Source organism: Dermacentor variabilis, chromosome 1 (assembly GCF_050947875.1).
Source record: "Dermacentor variabilis isolate Ectoservices chromosome 1, ASM5094787v1, whole genome shotgun sequence".
Classification (NCBI taxonomy): domain Eukaryota; kingdom Metazoa; phylum Arthropoda; class Arachnida; order Ixodida; family Ixodidae; genus Dermacentor; species Dermacentor variabilis.
Genome location: NC_134568.1, coordinates 91,022,035 through 91,043,138, shown reverse-complemented (window position 1 = coordinate 91,043,138; position 21,104 = coordinate 91,022,035). Strand labels below are relative to the sequence as shown.

Below are 21,104 nucleotides of genomic sequence, written 5' to 3'. Positions count from 1 at the left end.
TTCCGCCGCTGAGCACCGCCATCTTGGTATCGTTCGAAAGCTCAAAGTTCCGCCTCTCAGTTCCCTGCATCCTGACTGACAGTGGCTGCATAGACAAAGCGCAAATGTAAAACAATCAGGGGCCGGTTTGATGAAGCTCGCAATGCACATGTCCCTCCTATTAGCTCAGCGCGCCTGCGCACTGAGAGGCGCCTTCTGATTGGCTGTTGCTATGGCAACCAGGCCTAGCAGACGAGCCCGTCTGCTAGGCCTGGCAGTGGTTCACTTCGAAAACCGCTCATATGCTGTTTCTTTGTTTATCGTATTGCAAACGTAAGCAGCAAATCAACCCTCTCTAAAAAAAAGCTTGAAACTGAACACACGTCCACGAAAGGCAAAGCGCAAGCAGTCTCTACTTCCTACGGCAAGAAAGGGGAGGCAGTTATACCAAGGTTCAGACGGGCCGACAAGATCGCACCGGAGATAAGTCAGAGTCTCACAATCTCATACCGCATAGGCAATAATGCAGCAGCGAAGCTAACCATTTTCCTCAGTCTCCGCATGTAGGTTTACTTTGGAGACCGCAGACGATGTGCCAATGCCTATTCCCGTGCCTCTCGCACATACACGGGTTTGTGTTGGTGCATTCCAGATTCTGTTACGAGCCTCTACGTGTGCTGTGCCTAATGTCTACATCAGCAGAATTATTTTGCATTTTTAATTATATTGTAATTATTATTTTCCGGTTTTGAATCTTCGAATTTATATTTTCCCAGTTTTTTTTTTCTCAAGTATAGCTTTTTAATGTCTAAAATTTTGAGATCAGCACTGTGTTCTTTCTACTCATTCAGTTCTCTTCATTCTTTTTTGCCTGAATGCAGGCGAGTCAGAGAGTGTACAAAAAGTGTGACATACTGTCTCAGCACTTAAGCATTTTGAAATCCTGTAGAAATCGCCAACAAGAATTCATTCTTAAAGCTGCAACTTTAGAATTCCATAACTTTGGCTAAAGTACAGATAAAAACATCCAAGTACTAACTTGCAGTATTTGAACATCCAGGAACATACCTGCTTCATTTTAGCTATGTTGTTGCAGTACATTTTTTGCAACTCGCATCCCAATTTTTTAACACAGGAAGAATTTTAACTACTTTTTTATTAACCTCAGAAAAATCTAATTAAATCTATAAGCAGCACACAAGATTGGATGTGTCCTGAAAGTTTCATGTGTCTAGAGCGAGTATCAAAAATGGTTATTCTGGATGCCACGTTCGCTTATATTTAATACTGTTTGCTTTTTGTACTTTTCTTAAAACACAAATTTTGGACTCCATGTAATATCCAGACCTCGAAACCTTAACGCCAGGAACAGATAGAACTAAAAATATTTTTGCAGAATGGAGCCTAATGTATACTCTATGCAGTATAGCAAGCAACTTTTTTTGTTTTCACTTAGGAAATTATTTTGCTACAGTTTCTACCACATCATTGCCATATATTGTGGGCTTGTATTCAATAGGCTGTAAAATATCTATTAAGGGTCAAATAAAAAATGTGCTTGCTATATTTCATTCCTTAGCATTTATGTTATCTAAACATGCCTTACAAATAATTTTTTATTGTGCCATTTATTTTCCATTGTGGTCTTACACAATGGAAGTGAAATTTTATTTATTGTAGAAACTAATTGGACCTGCAACAAAACTAATTACATATTTGAAATCTGCTCAGAAATCTTAATAAGCCTGGAAAGTTTCATTAATATTGTTGCGCGAACAAAGGATTAAGACTGGAGGCTATTTACAAAGTATATTTACAAAAGGTAACTGCAGCGCTAGCCAGTTCAGCCGACAGCTCGAGAGCCAGAGAGTGTTTGTCGTCTTCGTCGGGGTGCTCACGTGCATCGGCCACAAGAAACATGCAATATGCGTGTACAGTCGAACCCGACTATATCGAACCCGTTTACATTGAATTATTCTATATATCGAACAATTTCAGGACACGATATAGTTACAATGAGTATATATCGCAAAAATTATGCTTACATCGAACAAAAATAGCAGCGGCACCCGATATATCGAACGTCAAGCGGCGGAAAGTACCCCCTGAAGTTGGCTTTCCCTCGCGGTGGCGGAGAAAATCCGGCTGCGCGGCTCCATCCAACCGCTCTCCCTACCATGACCGCGCCCGACCTCGCTGCCTCGGACGAGCCGTCGGCACCTCCCCTGCAAAAAATGATCCTGGCCCGCCCACAGCGCTTGCTCAGACAGCCAATCAGATGCTCTTGTGCCCTCGTCATGCAAGATGGCTAAAGTGCGACTTGTCTCGCTGTTTTTGCGTGCGCCTTGTAGGCCTTCTCTCGCAGTGTTGCCGTGATGAAGCGGAAGAATTTGCCTTTCGTCGTGAAGCTCGCAATCATAAATCGTGTCGAGCGCGGTGAGAAGTCGGATGTCCCCGCAGAGCACAAGATTCCGAGAAGCACTCTCGGCATGATCTTGAAGAATAAGGGGGAGATTAGGGCTAAAGCGTCCAAACTCGCGACCCGGTTCCCGTGGCGCCCGACCCGTACGCACGGCCGTGTACGAGTGGTTAATCTGAAATTGCTTGTCGTGCCGACTTCCGCGTGCTCGGTAATGACCGTAAATTCTGATGAATGCGACGAAGCCGTTGCCAGTGTTGCCGAAGTTTGGAGCGAACTGTCAGAATTTCCGGAAGCTGTTGACGAATCAACGGTGGATGAGTTTGTGAGCGCAAATGATGTGTCGCGACCACGGGAGAGCCTGAAAACGAAGACTAATTGCCAACATCGTACCGAGCACAAGTGAAAGTGGGCACAATGAGGAAAGCAACGACGGTCCTTGGCCCACATCCTCCGAAGTGATAGGTGCGCTCGCACTAGTCCGGTGCTTCTGCGTGAATGCGGAAAGTTGCGGCCTCAGCTGCTCCGACTCCTTAATGTGGAAAAGTGCGTGCGTCGCAGGCAGCGAAATTGCCAAAGCAGAAGAAAATGCAGGACTATTTCGTGCGAAACTAAGCTAGTTTAATCAATAAAGTGATTTTATAAATGGTATGTGCTTTTATGACATCCAATTATTTAGCAGGCTTATATCGAATTATGCTCTATATCGAACTGATAGGCGTTCTTTTGCGAGTTCGATATAGCCGGGTTCGACTGTATCATTACCCCCGGCGGCAGAAGCACCATCCCGGGGCATCTAAATATCTGTGATAACGCGAGAGTAATATGGCTTGAGGCGTGCGACATGCACAATGTCAGTGGAATTTGGGGCAGATGAGGCACTGGTACTGACTGGGGTGATTTCATAGGTAACTGGAGTCATGGCCCACAGCACGCGATATGGGCCTGTGTACTGACAGTTTTTCTAATCGGCCAACGTGACGAGTCGGGGACCACAGGAGTACCAGAGATCCAGGCGAAAAGGGGATGTGTTGGCGATCGTACAACCGCCGTTGCTTGTCTTGAGAGGTCAGTAGGTGAGTGCGCGCAATTTCGCGTGCTTGGGCTGTCCTGGTGATGGCGTAATGTGCATACTCGCTAGTCTCTGCTGCGGTGGATGGAAAGGATGCGTCCAGTGACAATGTGGGCTCTCGGCCAAACAGCAGAAAGAACGGGGAATAACCGGCAGTGTTGTGACGCGAAGAAGCATATGCAAAAGTTATATAAGGTAGGGCAAGGTCCCAATCAGTATTGTCGGATGAGACATACTTTGCAAGCATGTCTGTTATAGTGCGTGCGATTCAGATGATCAGTGAGACCATTAGTCTGTGGATGTTAAGACGTAGTCGGGTTGTGCTTGGTGGAGCAGGATGTTAGCTATGACTTGAGAAAGAAATGTCCGACCATGGTCTGGTGAGCAGTTGTGGAGCATCATGCTGCAGAATCGCGTCGTGCAGAAGAAAATTGGCGACATCTGTGGCGCAGCTTGTTGGAAGCTGCGTAACACGTAGCAACAACATAGCTAAAATGAAGCAGGTATGTTCCTGGATGTTCAAATACTGCAAGTTAGTACTTAGATGTTTGTATCTGTACTTTAGCCAAAGTTATGGAATTCTAAAGTTGCTGCTTTAAGCGTAGCGCGTGGCGTAATCTGTCGCCACAGCGACCCACTTGTTGCAAGACCCACTTGTTTCCCGCGTGGATAGTGGGAAAGGGCCAAGTAAGTCCAAGCCAACAGGAAAGAACAGCTCTGAAGGAATGTCGAGCGGTTGAAGGCACCCAGCAGGGAGCGTCGATAGTGTTTTTCGGCGCTGGCATTTTTTCGCACGCCGCAACGTATTTCCGGACGGAGCAGCAAGGCCTGGCTAAAAGAAGCGTCGGCGGATCCGGTTGTAGGTGCGGGAGAGGCCAAGGTGACCTGCGATCTTAAATCGTGAAGTTCTTGGAGAACAGCTGACCGGAGTTGCTTAGGAATGACGAGGGGTACGGCAGGACTGTGGGGTGCACATTGTGGCGATATAATACACCATCCCGGAGAACAAACTGGTGAAGGGACGAACCAGAAGGCGAAGATTCCAAGCCGTCAATGATGGTGCACAAAGTGGCGTCACGGTGTTGCTCGTTGGCAACGTGTAGCAGCTGAGAAACGGAGAAAACGCAAGCGTCGGTATTGAAGTCAGGGTCGCCGGGTGGTTTGTTCACTGGATAGCGTGATAAACAGTCTGCATCTTGATATAATCAGCCCTACTTGTGCACTACTGTATAGGAATATTCTTGCAGCTGCGGAGCTCAGCGACCAAGCTGGCCGGTAGGTTCCTTGAGTGAGGAAAACCAACAGAGCGCGTGGTGATCCATGATTACAAAGAAGTGTGTACCCTACAAGTACGGGCGGAATTTGGAAACTGCCCAGACGAGAGCCAGGCATTCACGATCTGCAATCGAATAGTGCTCCGCTGCTGTGAGGAGGCGGCTGGCGTATGCGATAACACAATCTTGACCCTATTGGCGCTGAGCTAAGATGGCTCGGATACCGTGACCACTGGCATCGGTAAGCACCTCTGTAGGAGAGGACGGGTCAAAGTGGGCCAGTATATAGGTGGCGTGGTGAGAATGTTGGTGAGGTGGGTAAACACGACAGTTTGAGCGGGGCCCCACATAAACAGCATGTCCTTCTTCAGAAGGTCAGTAAGAGGTCGAGCAATCGCTGTGAAGTCTTTAACGAAGCATCGGAAGTAGGAGCAGAGTCCTACAAAACTTCGGACGTCTTTGACAGGCTGAGCTACAGGAAAAGACCTGAGAGCACGTATTTTCTCCGGGTCTGGTTGAATACCGGAAGCGTCGACGAGGTGGCCCAGCACTGTAATCTGCCAATGACCGAAGTGACACTTCAAGAAATTTAATTGGAGCCCAGCCTCGCGGAAGACTTGAAGAACAGCTGATAAGCGCTCAATGTGTCTCAAATGTAGGCGAAAATACGAGAATGTCGTCTAGGTATCGGAGGCATGTTGACCATTTGAACCCTTGAAGGAAAGAGTCCATCATACGTTCGAACGTTGCTGGGGCATTGCATAGACTGAATGGCATAACTTCGAATTGATATAGACCATCAGGAGGGACGAACACTGTCTTCTCTTGGTCTTTTTCACCCATTGAAATCTGCCAGTAACCAGGCCGCAGGTCGATTGATGAAAACTAGTTGGCACCGTGGAGACAATTGAGGGCGTCGTCAATGCGAGGCAAGGGGTAGACGTCTTTCTTGGTAATGCGGTTTAGATTACGATAATCTATGCAGAAACGCCATGTGCCATCTTTCTTTTTAGCAAGCACCACGGGATGCCCAAGGGCTCGACGAAGGTTCAACAATGCCTTTGGCAAGCATCTTGTTCACTTCATCTTGAATAACCTTGCGCTCTGAAGCAGAAACTCGATATGGCCGGCGATGAATAGGGCTGGCATCACCAGTATTCATGTGATGCTTAACAATTGAAGTCTGGCCCAATTGGTGGTTGCTGAGGTCGAATATGTCGTGGTAGGAAACCAAAAGGCGACACAGAGCTGCTGCTGGCTCAGGCAATAGGTCCGCAGCAATCATTGGATGAAATGTTGCGTCAGGGCAAATAGCATCCTGTGGACATGGTGAAGCATCTGAGCAGACGTCTACGGAAAACGTCGTGACGTGGTCACCTCCGATAGCACGGAGCAGTGCAACCGATATGCCTTTGGGTAGAACTTCCTTTGTCAGGCCAAAATTAACGATGGGGAGGCACGTCCGGTTATCGGCGACAGTGACGACGGAGTGGGGCACAGTGATATTGCACATCAAAAGGACATCAGGAACAGGTGTGGCGACGTGATCACCATCGGGCACAGGAAAAGATGATGGCAAATCGACAGAAGTCAAGGCTTTAGGTGGCAGTCGGACGAAGGCAGTCGTACTAAAGTTGTTCGGCAGTTCGGCACGAATATGCACGAGTAGAGGAAGTTCGAGGCAAAGGGTACCGGCAGAACAGTCGATCAAGGCTGAATGCGCCGTAAGAAAGTAGTCCGAGGATTAGGTCATGGGGAAAATTGGTCAGCACTGTAAAAAGAACAGGAACATGGCGGCCGGCGATACTTATACGGGAAGTACACATTCCAGTGACATCAACAGTGCTGCCATTGGCCACGCGTACGGCTCGAGTAGTAGGAGGCGTGAGAACTTTCCTCAGTTGACGATGGAGGTTACAACTCATTATGGACACCTGGGCTCCAGTATCTATTAACGCCGTCAAAGGGGCACCGTCGACGTGAAGATCAAGTAAGCTCTGATTCGTTAGGAGCGTCAGTGGAGGATTTCGACACGACGAAGATAATGCAGCACTACCTCCAGGAGCTGCAGGGTCTAGTTTTCCATCCGGGCTGGTCCATAATTGGTCAGCGACGAATAGCAGCGTGGCTGGGGTGATGGGGACCGACGGCGCGGAGGTGACAGCGAGCGAGCAGGACGACTGACATCAACAGTTACTTCAGAGGTAGGAGGCATATGGCAAGGCGAATAACAGTGCGGGTCGGCATATGGGCGAGGAAACGGGGAAAAGGAGCTTGAATACGGCGACGTCCAGGAGGTGCAGCAGTGGCGAGCGACGTGGCCAATGCGGAGGCAACGGAAGCAAATGGGCTTGTTGTCCGGAGTTCTCCACTCGGTAGGATTACAGTATCTGGGAGGGGAATACAAATCTCCATGAGACGAAGCAGTCGGCACCGGTCGGGCGTCGGGTCAGGAGAGGGAGCAGGCAGCAGGAAAGCCTAGGTTTGCAAATTCTTGCCGTAGAACTGCCTGAATGAGAGATCGCTGGGGCTGGTTGGTCAATGGTGGGTTCAGTGGGCATGAATAGAACGGTGCAGGACTTGTAGCCTCGAGTTCGCGGCGAACAATACGTGTGACGGGCTCATTTAAGGGTGGTGAAGCGGTAAGGTCAGCGTAAGACGACGTCGCAGCCGTATTAGGGAGCCGGGAGAACTGTGAAAGGACGTGGCGGCTTTTGGCGAACTCAGAGCAGTGGCATTCCTCGACAATGATGTCGATGATAGACATGTTGAAGACCAAGTTGAAGGCATCGTCCGCGATCCCTTTGAGTATGTGGCCGACTTTGTCAACCTCGGCCATGTTCTAGTAGACTTTCCGGCAAAGAGCGAGCATGTCTTGTATGTACGAGACTTATGATTCAGTAGAAGATTGAACTCGGGTAGCAAGCTCTTTTCTAGCAGCCAGCTGCCGACCTGTGGGATTTCCAAAGAGGTCGACGAGCTTCTCCTTGAAAGCATCTCAGCTAGAGATCTCGTCCTTGTGTGTCTGGAACCAGACACAAGGAGTTCCGCCCAAGTATAGTAGGACATCGGCTAGCATAATGGTAGGGTCCCAGCGGTTGGTTTGGCTAACACACTCATAGAGGTTGAGCTAGTCCTCAACATCGACATTATCTTGGCCGGAGAATATGCCAGGATCATGGGGATTGGTAATGTACGTTGTTGTCGGGGTCGCAGGAGTAGGAGACGAGGTGTAGTCACCGGGAGCCACGGCGGAAAGCAGGATGGTGCAGCCGCTGCGGAGCTCTGTGGTGAGGACGGGAAACAACACCCTCCACCAAAATGTTACGCGAACAAAGGATTAAGACTGGGGACTATTTACAAAGTATATTTACAAAAGGTAACTGCAGCGCTGGCCAGTTCACCAGACAGCCAGAGAGAATTCGTCTTCGTCTGAGCGCCCACGTGCATCGGCCACAAGAAACACGCAATATACATGTATCAATATTGATGAAAAAGAGGATGACACATTATTTCAATAGCAGTATCCCCCCTTAAGCGGGTAAAGGTTTAACGAGGTTTTACTGTAATGGCCTAGGCAGTGTGGCCATGACAAAAATATGCCACTGGCCGATGTGGTAACGGGCCGCAAGCCAACGTGGAATGCTTGTCGCTAGTATGTTTATACAGATGACTCATTATGCGATTGGTCCCGAGGTCACGCGTGTGGGTCAGATTGACGGCTGTTGAAGCGCCGTGAAATTCTTCGCTGCATATCCAACATGATCTGCATGCCTATCAGCGGCAATTTGGCCTTTCGTGGCATTACAAAATATGCGCTGCTAATGTCGCCGTTCCCTCTGTTCGTGTTGCGTTATCATTTTGATGTCGACCCAGACGAACCTTCTAACGGCCCCGGCCGACGTGGTGCCAGGCATTGTGTGTGCTATTCTCGCGTCAGGCCGACGTCGAGGAACGCTTGCAGTGACAGTCCACTACAGCGTCAGCCGGGGCGATCCATCAACAGTGCGTTCGGTGGTCTCTGCAGTGAAATCGAAGTGAAACGCTCGCTTGGGTGGCATCGACCACAAGGGGCTCCGCGGCACATGCAACATGTGGATCTATGAGGATCTATTTCACTGAATATGTGAAATATTTGATAGATTGAATAGTAGATATTCAATTTGCGCATTGAATTAGTCGAACGTTCACTATTCGATTTGATATGGGGATATTCGATATTTGCACACATAGCATCAAAAAGATATTTAACATAATCACTAATTATAGTAAATATCTTTCTTGATGCTATGATTTTCTGCAACTCTATTTTCTCTTGCACAATATCATCCTCTAGCTTAGGCACTTATAATAAATTTCATCATTCTTAATTTATTTGTTACTTTGTAGTCAACTTAGTGATACTAATTTGCATTTTGTAATGTTAATTTTTGCTCCATAGTCATACGTAACATCAAATATATTTCTGCTCTTCTCCCTTGTAGTATCTACAGTCAGTCCGATTTTTCAGGCTACCTACTGGTAAAATGTGCGTAAAACCAAGCGGTCTGAAAAAATGAATGCATGCATTCAACAGCCCCCCATGAGCCAAATGGCCACAACCACGTCCGGAAGAGCCCTGAAGGCCTGCCAGTACAATTATTAGGCGTCTCTGTGCTCACACTGTGACAGGCGATGGCGGGTGCATGCATGTATAGTTAATAGGTTTTATGTCCCGTGACAGTGGTCCCTTTGCACTCTTGGTGTGCTTAACTACAATATATTGCACATGCTTGACCACGTAACACAGCTATATTACGGTGAAACTGACTTTCGGGGACAGGCATTGTGCAACGTTTTAGACGTCTCTGTGCTCGTACAGTGACAGGAGAGAAACAGCAGGTGCACACATTTATAATTGGAAAAAACATGTCCCATGACAATGATCCCTTTGCAATCTTGGTATGCTTCACCGCACTACATTTCATAGCCTTGACTGCTTAATAACGCCGTATTGCGGCAAAGCTGACTTTCAGGAACTGACATTGTGCAATGCTACAGACTCTTGCCATGCCTTCCACGCTTTGACGCCATCAGCATGGGTGACGAAGGTGGAGTCAGCGCCATTGCGGACAGTATTGAATCCTTAAAATGAAAAGCACTGCACCGAATAGCAGGAAGCTTGATAGCAAATAGCGGAACAGCTAGGCCTAATGACAGCACAAAGCAACTACTATGGCTGCCAGCGGATCGGTGTGCAAGAGCGCTGGTTTGAGGCTGCAATATAATCAAAATGGCACCGGTGGTGGCTTCAATTAATGCCACTTCGCACATGTGGTCATGGCAAAAAGTCCAAAAAGAAAAAAATGGATGGTGAAGGTTCTCAGCATCCAGAAATTTCAGGCGTCCTTATACATGGCTCTATGGGGTGCGTGGCAGTGCCACAAATGCGTCCGAATTATCAGGCACGATGTCAGAAAAATCGGGCATCTGAAAAAAATCTGTCAGTGACTGTAGTCAATGACATTTTTTATTTATTTATTTCATTTTTTTATTTTATTACATTTGGTTTGTGATTACATTCTATTCCACTTTAAATTTTTTCACATGAGGTCTTCTTACAGCCTAGTGCTTTGAGACCTGCTTTTGTATGTTCTGAATGTTCATTGTTACAAATGTATCAATGAACTGAAACATTATTGGGAGGACGTTACTAAGCACAGTTCTACTGTACTTAGTCATTATGCTAGCAAATCAATCATGTGTAAGTATAATATGTTCTGTTGAAGATGTACCATAAAAATCATGAATTTCCTTACCACCAAAACCAACCTTAAAGGGGTCCTGAAGGCTGAAGCACTTTTTTGAAATTCACAAAACATGTTCAAATAAGTGCTGTACCTGTCAAGGAATATCTTACATAAGGAATTTTCTAAATCGCCTACAAAGAGTGCAATGTTTACTTATCCCATTCTCCCTCAACTCATTTGTTCTTTGGGGGTAGCGTCAGTAACCATGTCCCACCGGCGTCTTTCACTAAGCTTCAGCTTTTTTTTTCCACATTGCATTCATGGTAACCTCTACTTCGGGTCATCACGAGCAGTGCCACCTGAAATGCTGAGAGTGGGAGCTACACTGGCGTTGCTCCCACCAACATTGAGAATCTGTTGTCAGGCCAGGCATAGTTTCCTATAAAAATAATTAGAGGGAACTCTAGCGCTAGTGTCTACAGAAGCTGGAAGTATTGAGTATGAAAATAATGGTTATCCAGCATGGGAATGATGCGTTAGAAAAGAAATTTATGTTTGGGAGGGGGGTCTCTTGCAGCAGCAAGAAGCCCCTATTGTAGATCAAGCAGGAAAGGAGTTTGTCATGGCCTTGTACGACTACACTGAGAAGAGTCCCCGTGAGGTGTCTATGAAGAAGAATGATGTCCTGGCATTACTGAACAGCAACAACAAGGTTAGTATGTCTGATTCTGTGTAATGCTTAATACCAGGAGACTACAAGGCAACTTGGGCTATTAGTAGTATATCTCAGTTATATTTAATTGTTTCGGCTGGGGACTGGCTGGAATGTCGAATTAAATGTTTGCAAGTCAGTAGGAAGCAGTCAGCATATCACTACATTCACTTTTTCGTTATATTTGCCACGGTAACCCAGTGGCTATGGCATTGCATTGCGGAGCTCGAGTTTTCAGGCTTGATCCCGGCTGTGGCGGCTGCATTTCGATGGGGGTGAAATGCAGAAAAACTGCCAATGTACCATGCATTGAATGCCTAGTAAGTAAACCTAAGTGGTCTAAATTAATCCAGTGCCCCCCACTACAGCATGCCTCATAATCAAATTTTGGTTTTGGCACTTCAAAGCCCGGATTGCGAATATACATATTTTTTTTCGTTACTGTATCTGAACAGTCAGGACAGCTGAAAACACATGTTAGCCGCACAATTTCTTTTTCTTTGTTCTCTCTCTCTCTTTTTTTCCAGAGTTTTTGCATGAAATGTGGGGTATCGTTTAAGAACATTGGCCTTCATGCCTTCACTTTGTGGGCCTAGTTCCAAGTCTGAATCTATATTCATCAATTACAGATCAGGCTTTTGCTCATGTCCTCTGCCTATAACGCCCCTGATGCCTCCACCGTTGCTCCCAAAACTCATGTTTTTTTTTTCTTGCTTTAAAGCATGGAAAATACTAAATGATGAGAGTAGTTAATTACTCAAAATAATGCCACGATGTCCTTCCAATCCTTTTCCATTTAACTTAAACATTCCAGTGCAGTGATATTATAGAAGCCAGGTGTAGGTGCAGACATGCTGCAGGACCTTACAATAGCTATGTTTTGGTAGTTTTTTTGCTGAGCATTTGTTCAGAGCTCAAGAATTTCGCAGATTTCCTTCTTGGTTGTTGCTTTGTCTTCAATGCATCTAATTAATTTATTGAGCTTTCTTGATTAATCACACACCTTAATTGCATTGAAAATGCATATATCAAAAGGACAATTAATCTTCATTTCTTCTGTTCTTACCTGCCGAAGTGGCTTAGTGGCTATCCCATTGCGCTGCTTCTGGGGTCTCATATGTGTCCTCGGGACAAAAGAACAACACAGTAGCACAAACTCGCAAGGGCATTTATGGCACTTTTTTTTTTAAGAAAGTCTGCGAAATATGAAGTAAAACCATGTGACTGTGCTCGTGCACTATCGTATTGTAGCGCTCTCAACTGTGTGTCGAGCCTATCACTTATCAGGCACGATGGCACTTCCTTTTCCGTGTGCCACCACCAAAGGTGCTGACGCACTGTGAAGCCGATACCTAGAGCCGCGGCCACTCACTTCGCCACAGTCCGCGCGCACGGTTCTTTCGCACGAAGCACGGTTGAGAGCGCTGCAATACTATAGTGCATGAGCTCAGTCACGTGATTTTATTTTATATTTTGCGGGCCTTCTTGAAACGCCGAAAAAGATCACCATGTTGCCCAGAAAAATTGTATTGGTCGTTTCTGAACTACAACACAACGAAACGCACTTGGTACTAAAGTGGATATTAAACATTTTGCATAATTTATCTTAGAGTATTTTTTATATTCCACTTGATTAGTTAACTAAGGAATGCCACGTGATGGGCCATCTATACGCTGTTCATTTCGTTCAGCTACAGCTAACCACTTCTTTGAAATCCTTGGCACAAATTGCCTGAAACTACCTGTAGTATATATATATATATATATATATATATATATATATATATATATATATATATATGTATCAGTTGGTGGTAAATGTCATATTCACTCCTGTAAAGGTGTGGGGTGTGGATCACACACAAGTCGGGCCTATGCCGAATTGCCGACGCCATGTACTACAACTGCTTCGCAGAAAACGCAGCTGCTGTCTACTCATGAAATTTTTTTATATCATTGATATATTAGGAGTGCTTGAATAGTCAATTTTTAAAAATATAAATTTGATTATTAAAGAAAAATGACCTTCGGTGATGAGGTACCAAATATTTTCTGATTTCTTAACAAAGTGAAATATAGTTTGTGGACAGTTTGTCTGGTAAAAAAAGCTTATTTACATTATTTGATGCATGCATGTTAACGTTCAGTGCATACACTATTTCGATCCTGTCGTTCCTTCATATCATTTCACATCTTATGGACCATAACTATATTTGGCAGCTGTATTTTGTGATGCTTACAGTTGTAAAATGTGTGCCAATGCACAATTGTAAAAAGCCAGCACATGCCTTCCTGCTAAATTGAGTGCAGATAATGAATGTGGAGTGACTTGTTTATGTGCAGGACTGGTGGAAGGTGGAGGTGAATGACCGGCAGGGCTTTGTGCCAGCAGCCTATGTGAAGAAGGTCGAGGCTGGCTTGTCGGCAAGCCAACAGCACTTGGCAGAAGGCAACAGCATCGGTGCACGCCAAGCACAGATTGAAGCGCAGTATGGCAACCTGATGGCCCTGGGTCGCAGTCGTGTTGACAAGTTGGCTGAATCCTTGCGTGCCTACCAGCTGGTGCGAGAGGCTGCTGAGCTTGCCCAGTGGATCAAGGACAAGGTATTTTTTTACAGGCTTAGTGCAGAGATAACATCTGATTTTATCTCTAAGCTGCAGATATTTCTGGCTGTTTTCTTTTGCAGGATGCCAGTTCCACATAAGTGACCTGCATTGTGATGCCATATATGTTGTTGCCTCTGTTGTCACAGACTTAATGTGGATTGAATAACTTAGTGACAGAAAGGGGCTAGAAAAAAAAATAAAAAAGCTATTGTTTTGTACAATCATTGCTGTATACTTTAGGCATTAACATAGCTTTGCCACCTGCACTAGCATAAGCAGTTGAAGAAACATAGGCATTTGTTGGCACATCTTGGTTCTTAGGGAGTATCATGGAAATTTTATCACCAGCTTGTTTTGCAAACAAAAAGAGAAAATTATTCACATTCACAAAATTAACTTCACAGACACTTTCAAAAGTTCGGTACTTTGCAGTTATGTGACTAAATGTTTCTTTAGTCTTAATAGTCTTTTCTTTAGTCTTTAGTCTTTTCTTAATAAAGTAAACAGTAACTTATCCAAATCCTTCAAATTTAATTTCTCTATTAATTTAATCCCCATCAAATATCCCAGCTGGCCATTTGTTTTTTCTATTGTGAAATTGGCTTTACTGGTTAATTCAAACTTTACTGGTTGTCGCAGATGCATGTGATTCAAATGGTGACCATAATATCTGCAGTGTCTATCATAGCGGTGCTAGGGCACAGTAAATGCACTGGAAGGCACATTTTCTTCTGCTGAAAACACCTGTTTTCGGTCGGCCCTGGGAAGGTTTTCATGCGAAAATGGCAGCTCGCAATGAATGATTACCGTATTTACCAGATACTAATGCAAATCTTTCTTCCAAGAAAATTTGTCCAGTACTGCTTCCCTGTGTGGTGCGGTGGGATATGAAGCCAAAACTGCATTTGCAACAGCCTACCATCAGAGACAGCGCCATTCCCATTGCTATGAAAAGGTGGCAATAGAACAAGTTCTCATGTAGAATGGCAACAATTATGCACCACCTTTTCTCTTTGATAGCAAAAGCTACTAGTCAAAAAACCCGCTGTGGTTGCTTAGTGGCTATGGTGTTGGGCTACTAAGCACAAGGAGTTCGCCTTATCGAATCCTGGCCACAGCAGCTCAATTTTAGTGGGGGTGAAATGCGAAAACATCCATGTACTTATTAGATTTAGGTGCATGTTAAAGGGACACTAAAGGTTAATATTAAGTTAACATGGAATACAATCCCAGAAGCCTCGAAACGCTTGTTTCGTGCGAAGAAGATACTTACTTTAAGAGAAAATGCGTTCTGAAGCGTCCGCGTACCTCTAGCGCAGTTCAAATCACCCGCCCTCCGATCGAGGAGTATTGACGTCATGGTCTCATAGTGACGTTGCGCCGTCGGTGAGTAAAACGCCTCCCGCAGACGGCGCTACGGCTTTTCTGCACAAAATGCAAACGCACGGCCAGAAACAGAGCCAAGACAGAGCCGACAGTAGCGCGAAAGCGGAACTGTGGTGGCTAGCGGAAGGGAAAGCGCACGACGATAAGCTGGTTCTTTATTTTATGACGCCAACTTCGACGCTCGTTGCAATGGATGACCCTGACAACGATACATTAGCTCGCGACGCTGGGCTCGAGTTCAGCGATTTAAGCACTGATGAACGTGACCTGCTGTTGAGGGCTCGCGCTGCTGGCGTCGTTGCGTGCTACTACGAATACGGCCTGCTTCGAAAGGCACTTCACGCGACTTCAGTAAGTCGGCGTTGAACTCGTAATCCTCTGGAGGAAAGTGCAGCGAGCACACTACGTGATTTCTCGGCTCTTTGTCAGCGCGCTGTGGCAGAGGCACGGCACTTACCGTATTTACACGATTGTAAGTCGACTCGAATGTAAGTCAACCCCCCATATCGCTTGACCGGAAAAAAAAAAAAGAGAGCATACCCGAGGGTGCATTCGATAGCGAAAATTTATTAGTAGCTGACATGGTCACTGGACCACTCGTCTTCACTAGTGCTGCCATCGTCATCGCTGCTGCGGTCCCACAGCGCGTCGTGGTCCAGCGAAATTTCAAATTTGGCAAACGACCGCACCAGGACATCTTGCAGAACAGCAGCCCACGCCAAATGCACCCAACCACACGCAGCCATCAGGGAGGCTCTTTTCACAGGTCCGGTTGGCGTAATTTCGCAGTCTTCTGCCGCCAGCCACTCGTTGTACTCACGGCGGAGCAGAACCTTAAAATTAAGGCGGAGGTCCGGGCTTATTTCATGATCACGTCGCACTTCACTGGCAGAAACCGATCACGCATTTCAGCGACGTACGCCGCAAGCTTAGCCTACAGCTCCAGAAAGCGTCCATACTTCGGCACGTGGGAAATTTCTCACTTGCCGTCACACAGGTGAAAATTTCGCTTCGCTGCAGTCGCCACTCTCGCACCACCCGTTTAGAAACATCGAAATTGCGGCCCGCTGCGCAGTGATTTGTTTCTTCGGCGTAAAGGATGGCAGCCCTCTTGAACGCTGCTGTGAACAAGTGCCGAACGATTAGTGGGCCTGGAGCACTCATGACGACTATGGAAGCATAGAAGTAGCACGTAGCCGGCAGTCGAGTGGAACGCGTCAAACCAATACCAATGCCTTTAAACAGAGAAAGAGAAACTCGCGAGCGGTGTCTGCTCTTCCATGAACTACCGATACTCCTCGCAAGCACCGCCGTTCTGAGGGTGCCGCCGCAAATGAGAACAGCGGCGCTTCCATCAACTATCGACACTCCCCCATGAGTGTTGCATGCACTGTGAGACTCTCAAAAATGTTAAAAAGCCCTTCCGAAAAGCGAACAAACACGCGGGATAGCGAAAAGATACGGGTAGGGCCATAGAGCAAACATAATATTGTAACTACGTTGTAGCTCCAGTTGGTATCGCTTTTTTTGGCGGGGCCATGTTTTGGTTTCGATTGTAAGTCGACCCCCCAACTTCAGACTCAAATTTTAGAAAAAGGGGTCGACTTACAATCGTGTAAATACGGTAACCACTTCGAATGGAGAGGTTCAGTCGTTGGCACACAGTGATAAGTAACATTGGATTTGCCGCTGCAACTGCCCTTGGCCAAGTTCTGCGGACCGTTCGCGCATCCCAGGACACCACATGGACGTAGCATTCTCGCTGCTTGTTCCAAATGCAAGTTTCGCGAGCCAGCAGGACCACCACAACACGACGCGATAAAGAAACAACTGAAACTCCAAAGCGCGCGCGGCGCAAAGTCGAGCGCGCAGAGTCGAGTGAAAACGAAACCTTTCGATCACCCATACTATTCAAGGGTAACGTCAAAATGTTATTTTTTCTTAGAATCGAATAGATGTAGACAAGTAGCATTTTCTTCCATCTTATAATATAATGAAATTATCTTTTTAATACGAGTAGTTGAGTACTAGTGACATAATTTATGATGAGGAGTGCTTTCGTCATTGGGCTAGTACCGGAATGTCACTGGGGGGTCTCAAATGTGTCATGCATTTACCTCAATTCCTCAGTTACTAAAGCTGTGTTTGCGATTATATTGACGCCTTAGACGTTCTAGAGCATTGCTTTATCACTTTAACTTGACTTTCTGGTAACCTTTAGTGTCCCTTTAAAGAACCCCAGGTGGTCGAAATTTCCAGAGTCCCCCACTTTGGCGTACCTCATAATCAGAAAATGGTTTTGGCATGTAAAACCCCATAATTTAATTTAGTAATCCAAAAGATGCTTAGTTTATGGGATAAGCCAGTGGAAACAGTCATATCACATGTTTTGGACATTACATTGAATTGCATGCATTGCAGGGCAGGCCAGCGAAATTGTTAGTGTAGGCATAATCCACGATTTCATTTGCAATTATTGTGGAGTCATTCAATAAACGTGGATTATCAAGTGCACAGTGGATGGTACAGATGATGACATGTGATCCATATTCAGTGGTAAAATGCCGTCAGAGGGTGACGATGATGGACATTAGGTGTAAATTTCGATTTTGTGAATGTAAGCTTTGCAGTTTTTTTTTTTTTTTTTCGAAATTAAGGGCATTCTTGATTTTTCTTGTTAAAAAAAATGGGGTGGGCATTATACTCTTCGTCTAGGAGCTCTCATTTCATCTCTACATTCTCATTAGGATCTCTAATGCCATTTCTATGTTAGTAATTTACAGTGAACGCATAAAAAATGGGTGCATATTGGATTCAGGGCCTTTTCAGAATTGGGTAAATAGTGAAATTAGCAATAATGTGTCTGGGTATGTTTTTTTTGTTTTGCTTTCTATTTAATTCAATTCACTGGATAACCTTTTCAGTCACAAGTTATGTTCTACTGTCAATAAATGTGTTAAATTTACGTAATTTTATGCCAATGTGCTGGAGAAAGCAACTCAAGGTGGGAAGAGAATAACTCTGCATTTTATAGACAGCTATCATAATTACATAGCAATTATTCATTTATTGTACAGTCAGTCATGCTATGTTTCTTCATTCAAAATAATGAATCACCCGCTTGAATTACAAGCACAGGTTAATTATTGGGTGGAACCTTTGCAGCAACGGAAAAAGTTTCGCACATGCTACCAAAACGCCACATTTCAAATGTCCTGTCAAACACGCTAGTGCCTTCACCAAAGCGGTCGTCTGAAGCAATAAAATTCACTTAGTAGTGAAATGAGTGTACTTTAGGAAAGCAGAATTTTCAATTTACTCAAAGCTCAATGTTCGTTGTCTATTCCTTGCAACCACTGCACAGTAATGGCAAAAGTGGCGTCCACAAACGTGTACGCCGTGACTGAAGGGGTTAATTGAATCAATTGTCTGTCCCATAAAGGTCGAATTAATGACAGTTGACTGTACTGGTATAAACACGTTTTTCTAGCTTTAATTATTCTATAGTTGATCGACTTCCAAGAGCAAAATGTGAAAATGTTAGAGATTCCCCTTTGATGGGAACCACCTCGACTGGCATAGGCACTACAGTTCTGACTTCCAATACGAATGGTTCTGTAGCATAGCAAATTAGGCCTGGAGAGAAGTCTGAATGTGACATTTCAGAATGCTGTCTTAAACTTTGTTGTGTGCTCATTATAGGTTAGTATACTTGTTGCTCTATTCTTGTACTCTTCTTGTCCCAATTCAAAAAGTGTGAAGTGTTGTTTTTGTGACATTTGGCAAAGCGTGGTACCGAACCGTTTACTCCAATAACTTGCCCTGAAGAGACAGTTGTGTGTGTGTGTGTCTGTCTGTCTGTCTGTCTGTACACACATACACACAGTTGACTCTGGTTACAACGAACCGTGATAATCCAACAAAACAAGTCCGTTTTATCCAAAGTCCGTAACATCCGAAACTCCTCACTTCCAAAGCTTTGGTCACAATGTGTAACTACGTTATTGCAAAGAGTGTGTGACGAACATCCAAATTTAAAAAAAAAAAAAACAAAAGAAGTCGCAGTTTCACTCGTGAGTTGAAGCATCAATTGCGATAGCAAATTAGTAGACAGCAATGCAAAGTAAGGATAGTAGTTTTATCAGCCGTAGAAAGTTGCAAACATTCGCCTACTAATTTAACAACCACGGTGTCACACACGCACAGGTAAACATGATGAAAACATCTCACTCGATGACCGCGGAAAGTTGTCAAAACGTTTGAGTGAGGAAGCGCAGTAGCAACAGTGAGCGAATTGACCTTTGTGCTCTCTTTTGCTTCAGCGCAAGCTAAATGTTGAAAGCACAGCGCATACGAAGCAACTGACACTGGGCACACTTTTTCTACATCGCAGATTGCTTTTAAGATATGGCGCCCACGCGGCTGTGCCGTAAGCAGCAGCCGCCGGAGTAGAACCCCTGCCTCTCTTGACCCTCGCCTCCTCCCGTGCCTCGAGCACAAAAGACTACGCGCTTCTGCCCCACCTCCCTTCCTCCCTCCCTCCCTCGCGCATGTGCGATATTGAGCCGCGATCGTCGGCTGACCCTCGCAAGTCAGTTCAGCATATGTTGACACAGCGAAAGTCCGTTTTATACGCCTGATTTTTACAAAAATTGTTGATAATTTTGTCCACTGTAGCCGATAGTTCATTGTAGCACGGTCTATTGAAATCAAACTTTGTTGTAAACTAAAAATAGGTAGGTAAATAGGCAAAATAAAATAGGTAGAGCAAACTAAGGTTGAAATATGGTCCGTTATATCCCAGTCTCTTGTATGCGGGTCCATTGTAACGAGCGTAGACTGTATATATATGTTGTCTACTCCAGACTGATAAACCAGATTTGAAAATTCTGTTTGAACCTAAGGATTGTAGCACCCGCCGTGGTTGCTCAGTGGCTATGGTGTTGGGCTGCTGAGCACGAGGTCGCGGGATCGAATCCCGGCCGTGGCGGCCGCATTTCGATGGGGGCGAAATGCGAAAACACCCGTGTGCTTAGATTTAGGTGCACGTTAAAGAACCCCAGGTGGTCAACATTTCCGGAGTCCTCCACTACGGCGTGCCTCATAATCAGAAAGTGGTTTTGGCACGTAAAACTCCAAATATTATATTATTAAGGATTGTAACTTCCACTGTGTTTCGGAAGTTGTCTTGATGAAAATGGTCATTGTTTGAATGCAGGAGCAAGTTGCCCAAGTTCAAGAAGTTGGTGAAGATCTTGAACAGGTAGAGGTTCTGCAGAAGAAGTTTGACGACTTCATGTCTGACCTCAAAGGCAATGAGGTGCGGTTGGGAGAGATGAACAACATTGCCAATAAGCTTATGACCCTGGGCCAGACAGAAGCTGCTGTGAAGATTCAGACACAAATTGAGGTAATCCTCTTTCAGAGATGGGTATCACAATTATTGTGTTGTATTGTGTCTGTTCAAGAAGAACAAAAAGGCTGTTGTCATCTTTCCTCTGGGTTGCATTGCTCTATGTGCTATGAAATTTCAGTTGTGTTTAGATAATGGTAGATGAACACACAAAAACAAAAATGCGAAAATAACAGCATACTGCAAAGGTAGCCTTACTAGCACTAAAGTCTCCTGTTACATATCCCAATGCTATCTTTGCTATCTCTGTTTGGGGTTGGCGTAGATGTAGCCTTCTGGCTGAATGCCTGCCTTGACTGCAAGAGGTCATCATGAGCTGAACACCCCTTGCTTTCTTCAGTTATGAATTTTGAGCCACAACACTTTGACCAGCAGCTGTCTAAGGTGGAGAGGCAGGCTCTTAGTGCTTCGAGAGCCTGTTCTTAATATGAGAGCTTGTGCTAATGGCAAGCTTGTCATTTCAGGACCTGAACCAGAAGTGGCAGCACCTGCAGGAGGTGACACAGGAGCGTG

General features: G+C 45.3%; 1 protein-coding gene across 1 annotated transcript in view; it reads left to right on the top strand.

Moving 5' to 3' along the window:
• Nucleotides 1-21,104, top strand: part of alpha-Spec (alpha spectrin) — a 174,954-nt gene that overhangs the window by 78,670 nt on the left and 75,180 nt on the right. The window contains exons 22-24 of the mRNA XM_075691147.1: nt 11,051-11,185; nt 13,529-13,789; nt 20,397-20,588. Of these exons, the coding sequence (XP_075547262.1) occupies nt 11,051-11,185; nt 13,529-13,789; nt 20,397-20,588 (588 nt within the window). The remainder of the gene's footprint in view (nt 1-11,050; nt 11,186-13,528; nt 13,790-20,396; nt 20,589-21,104) is intronic.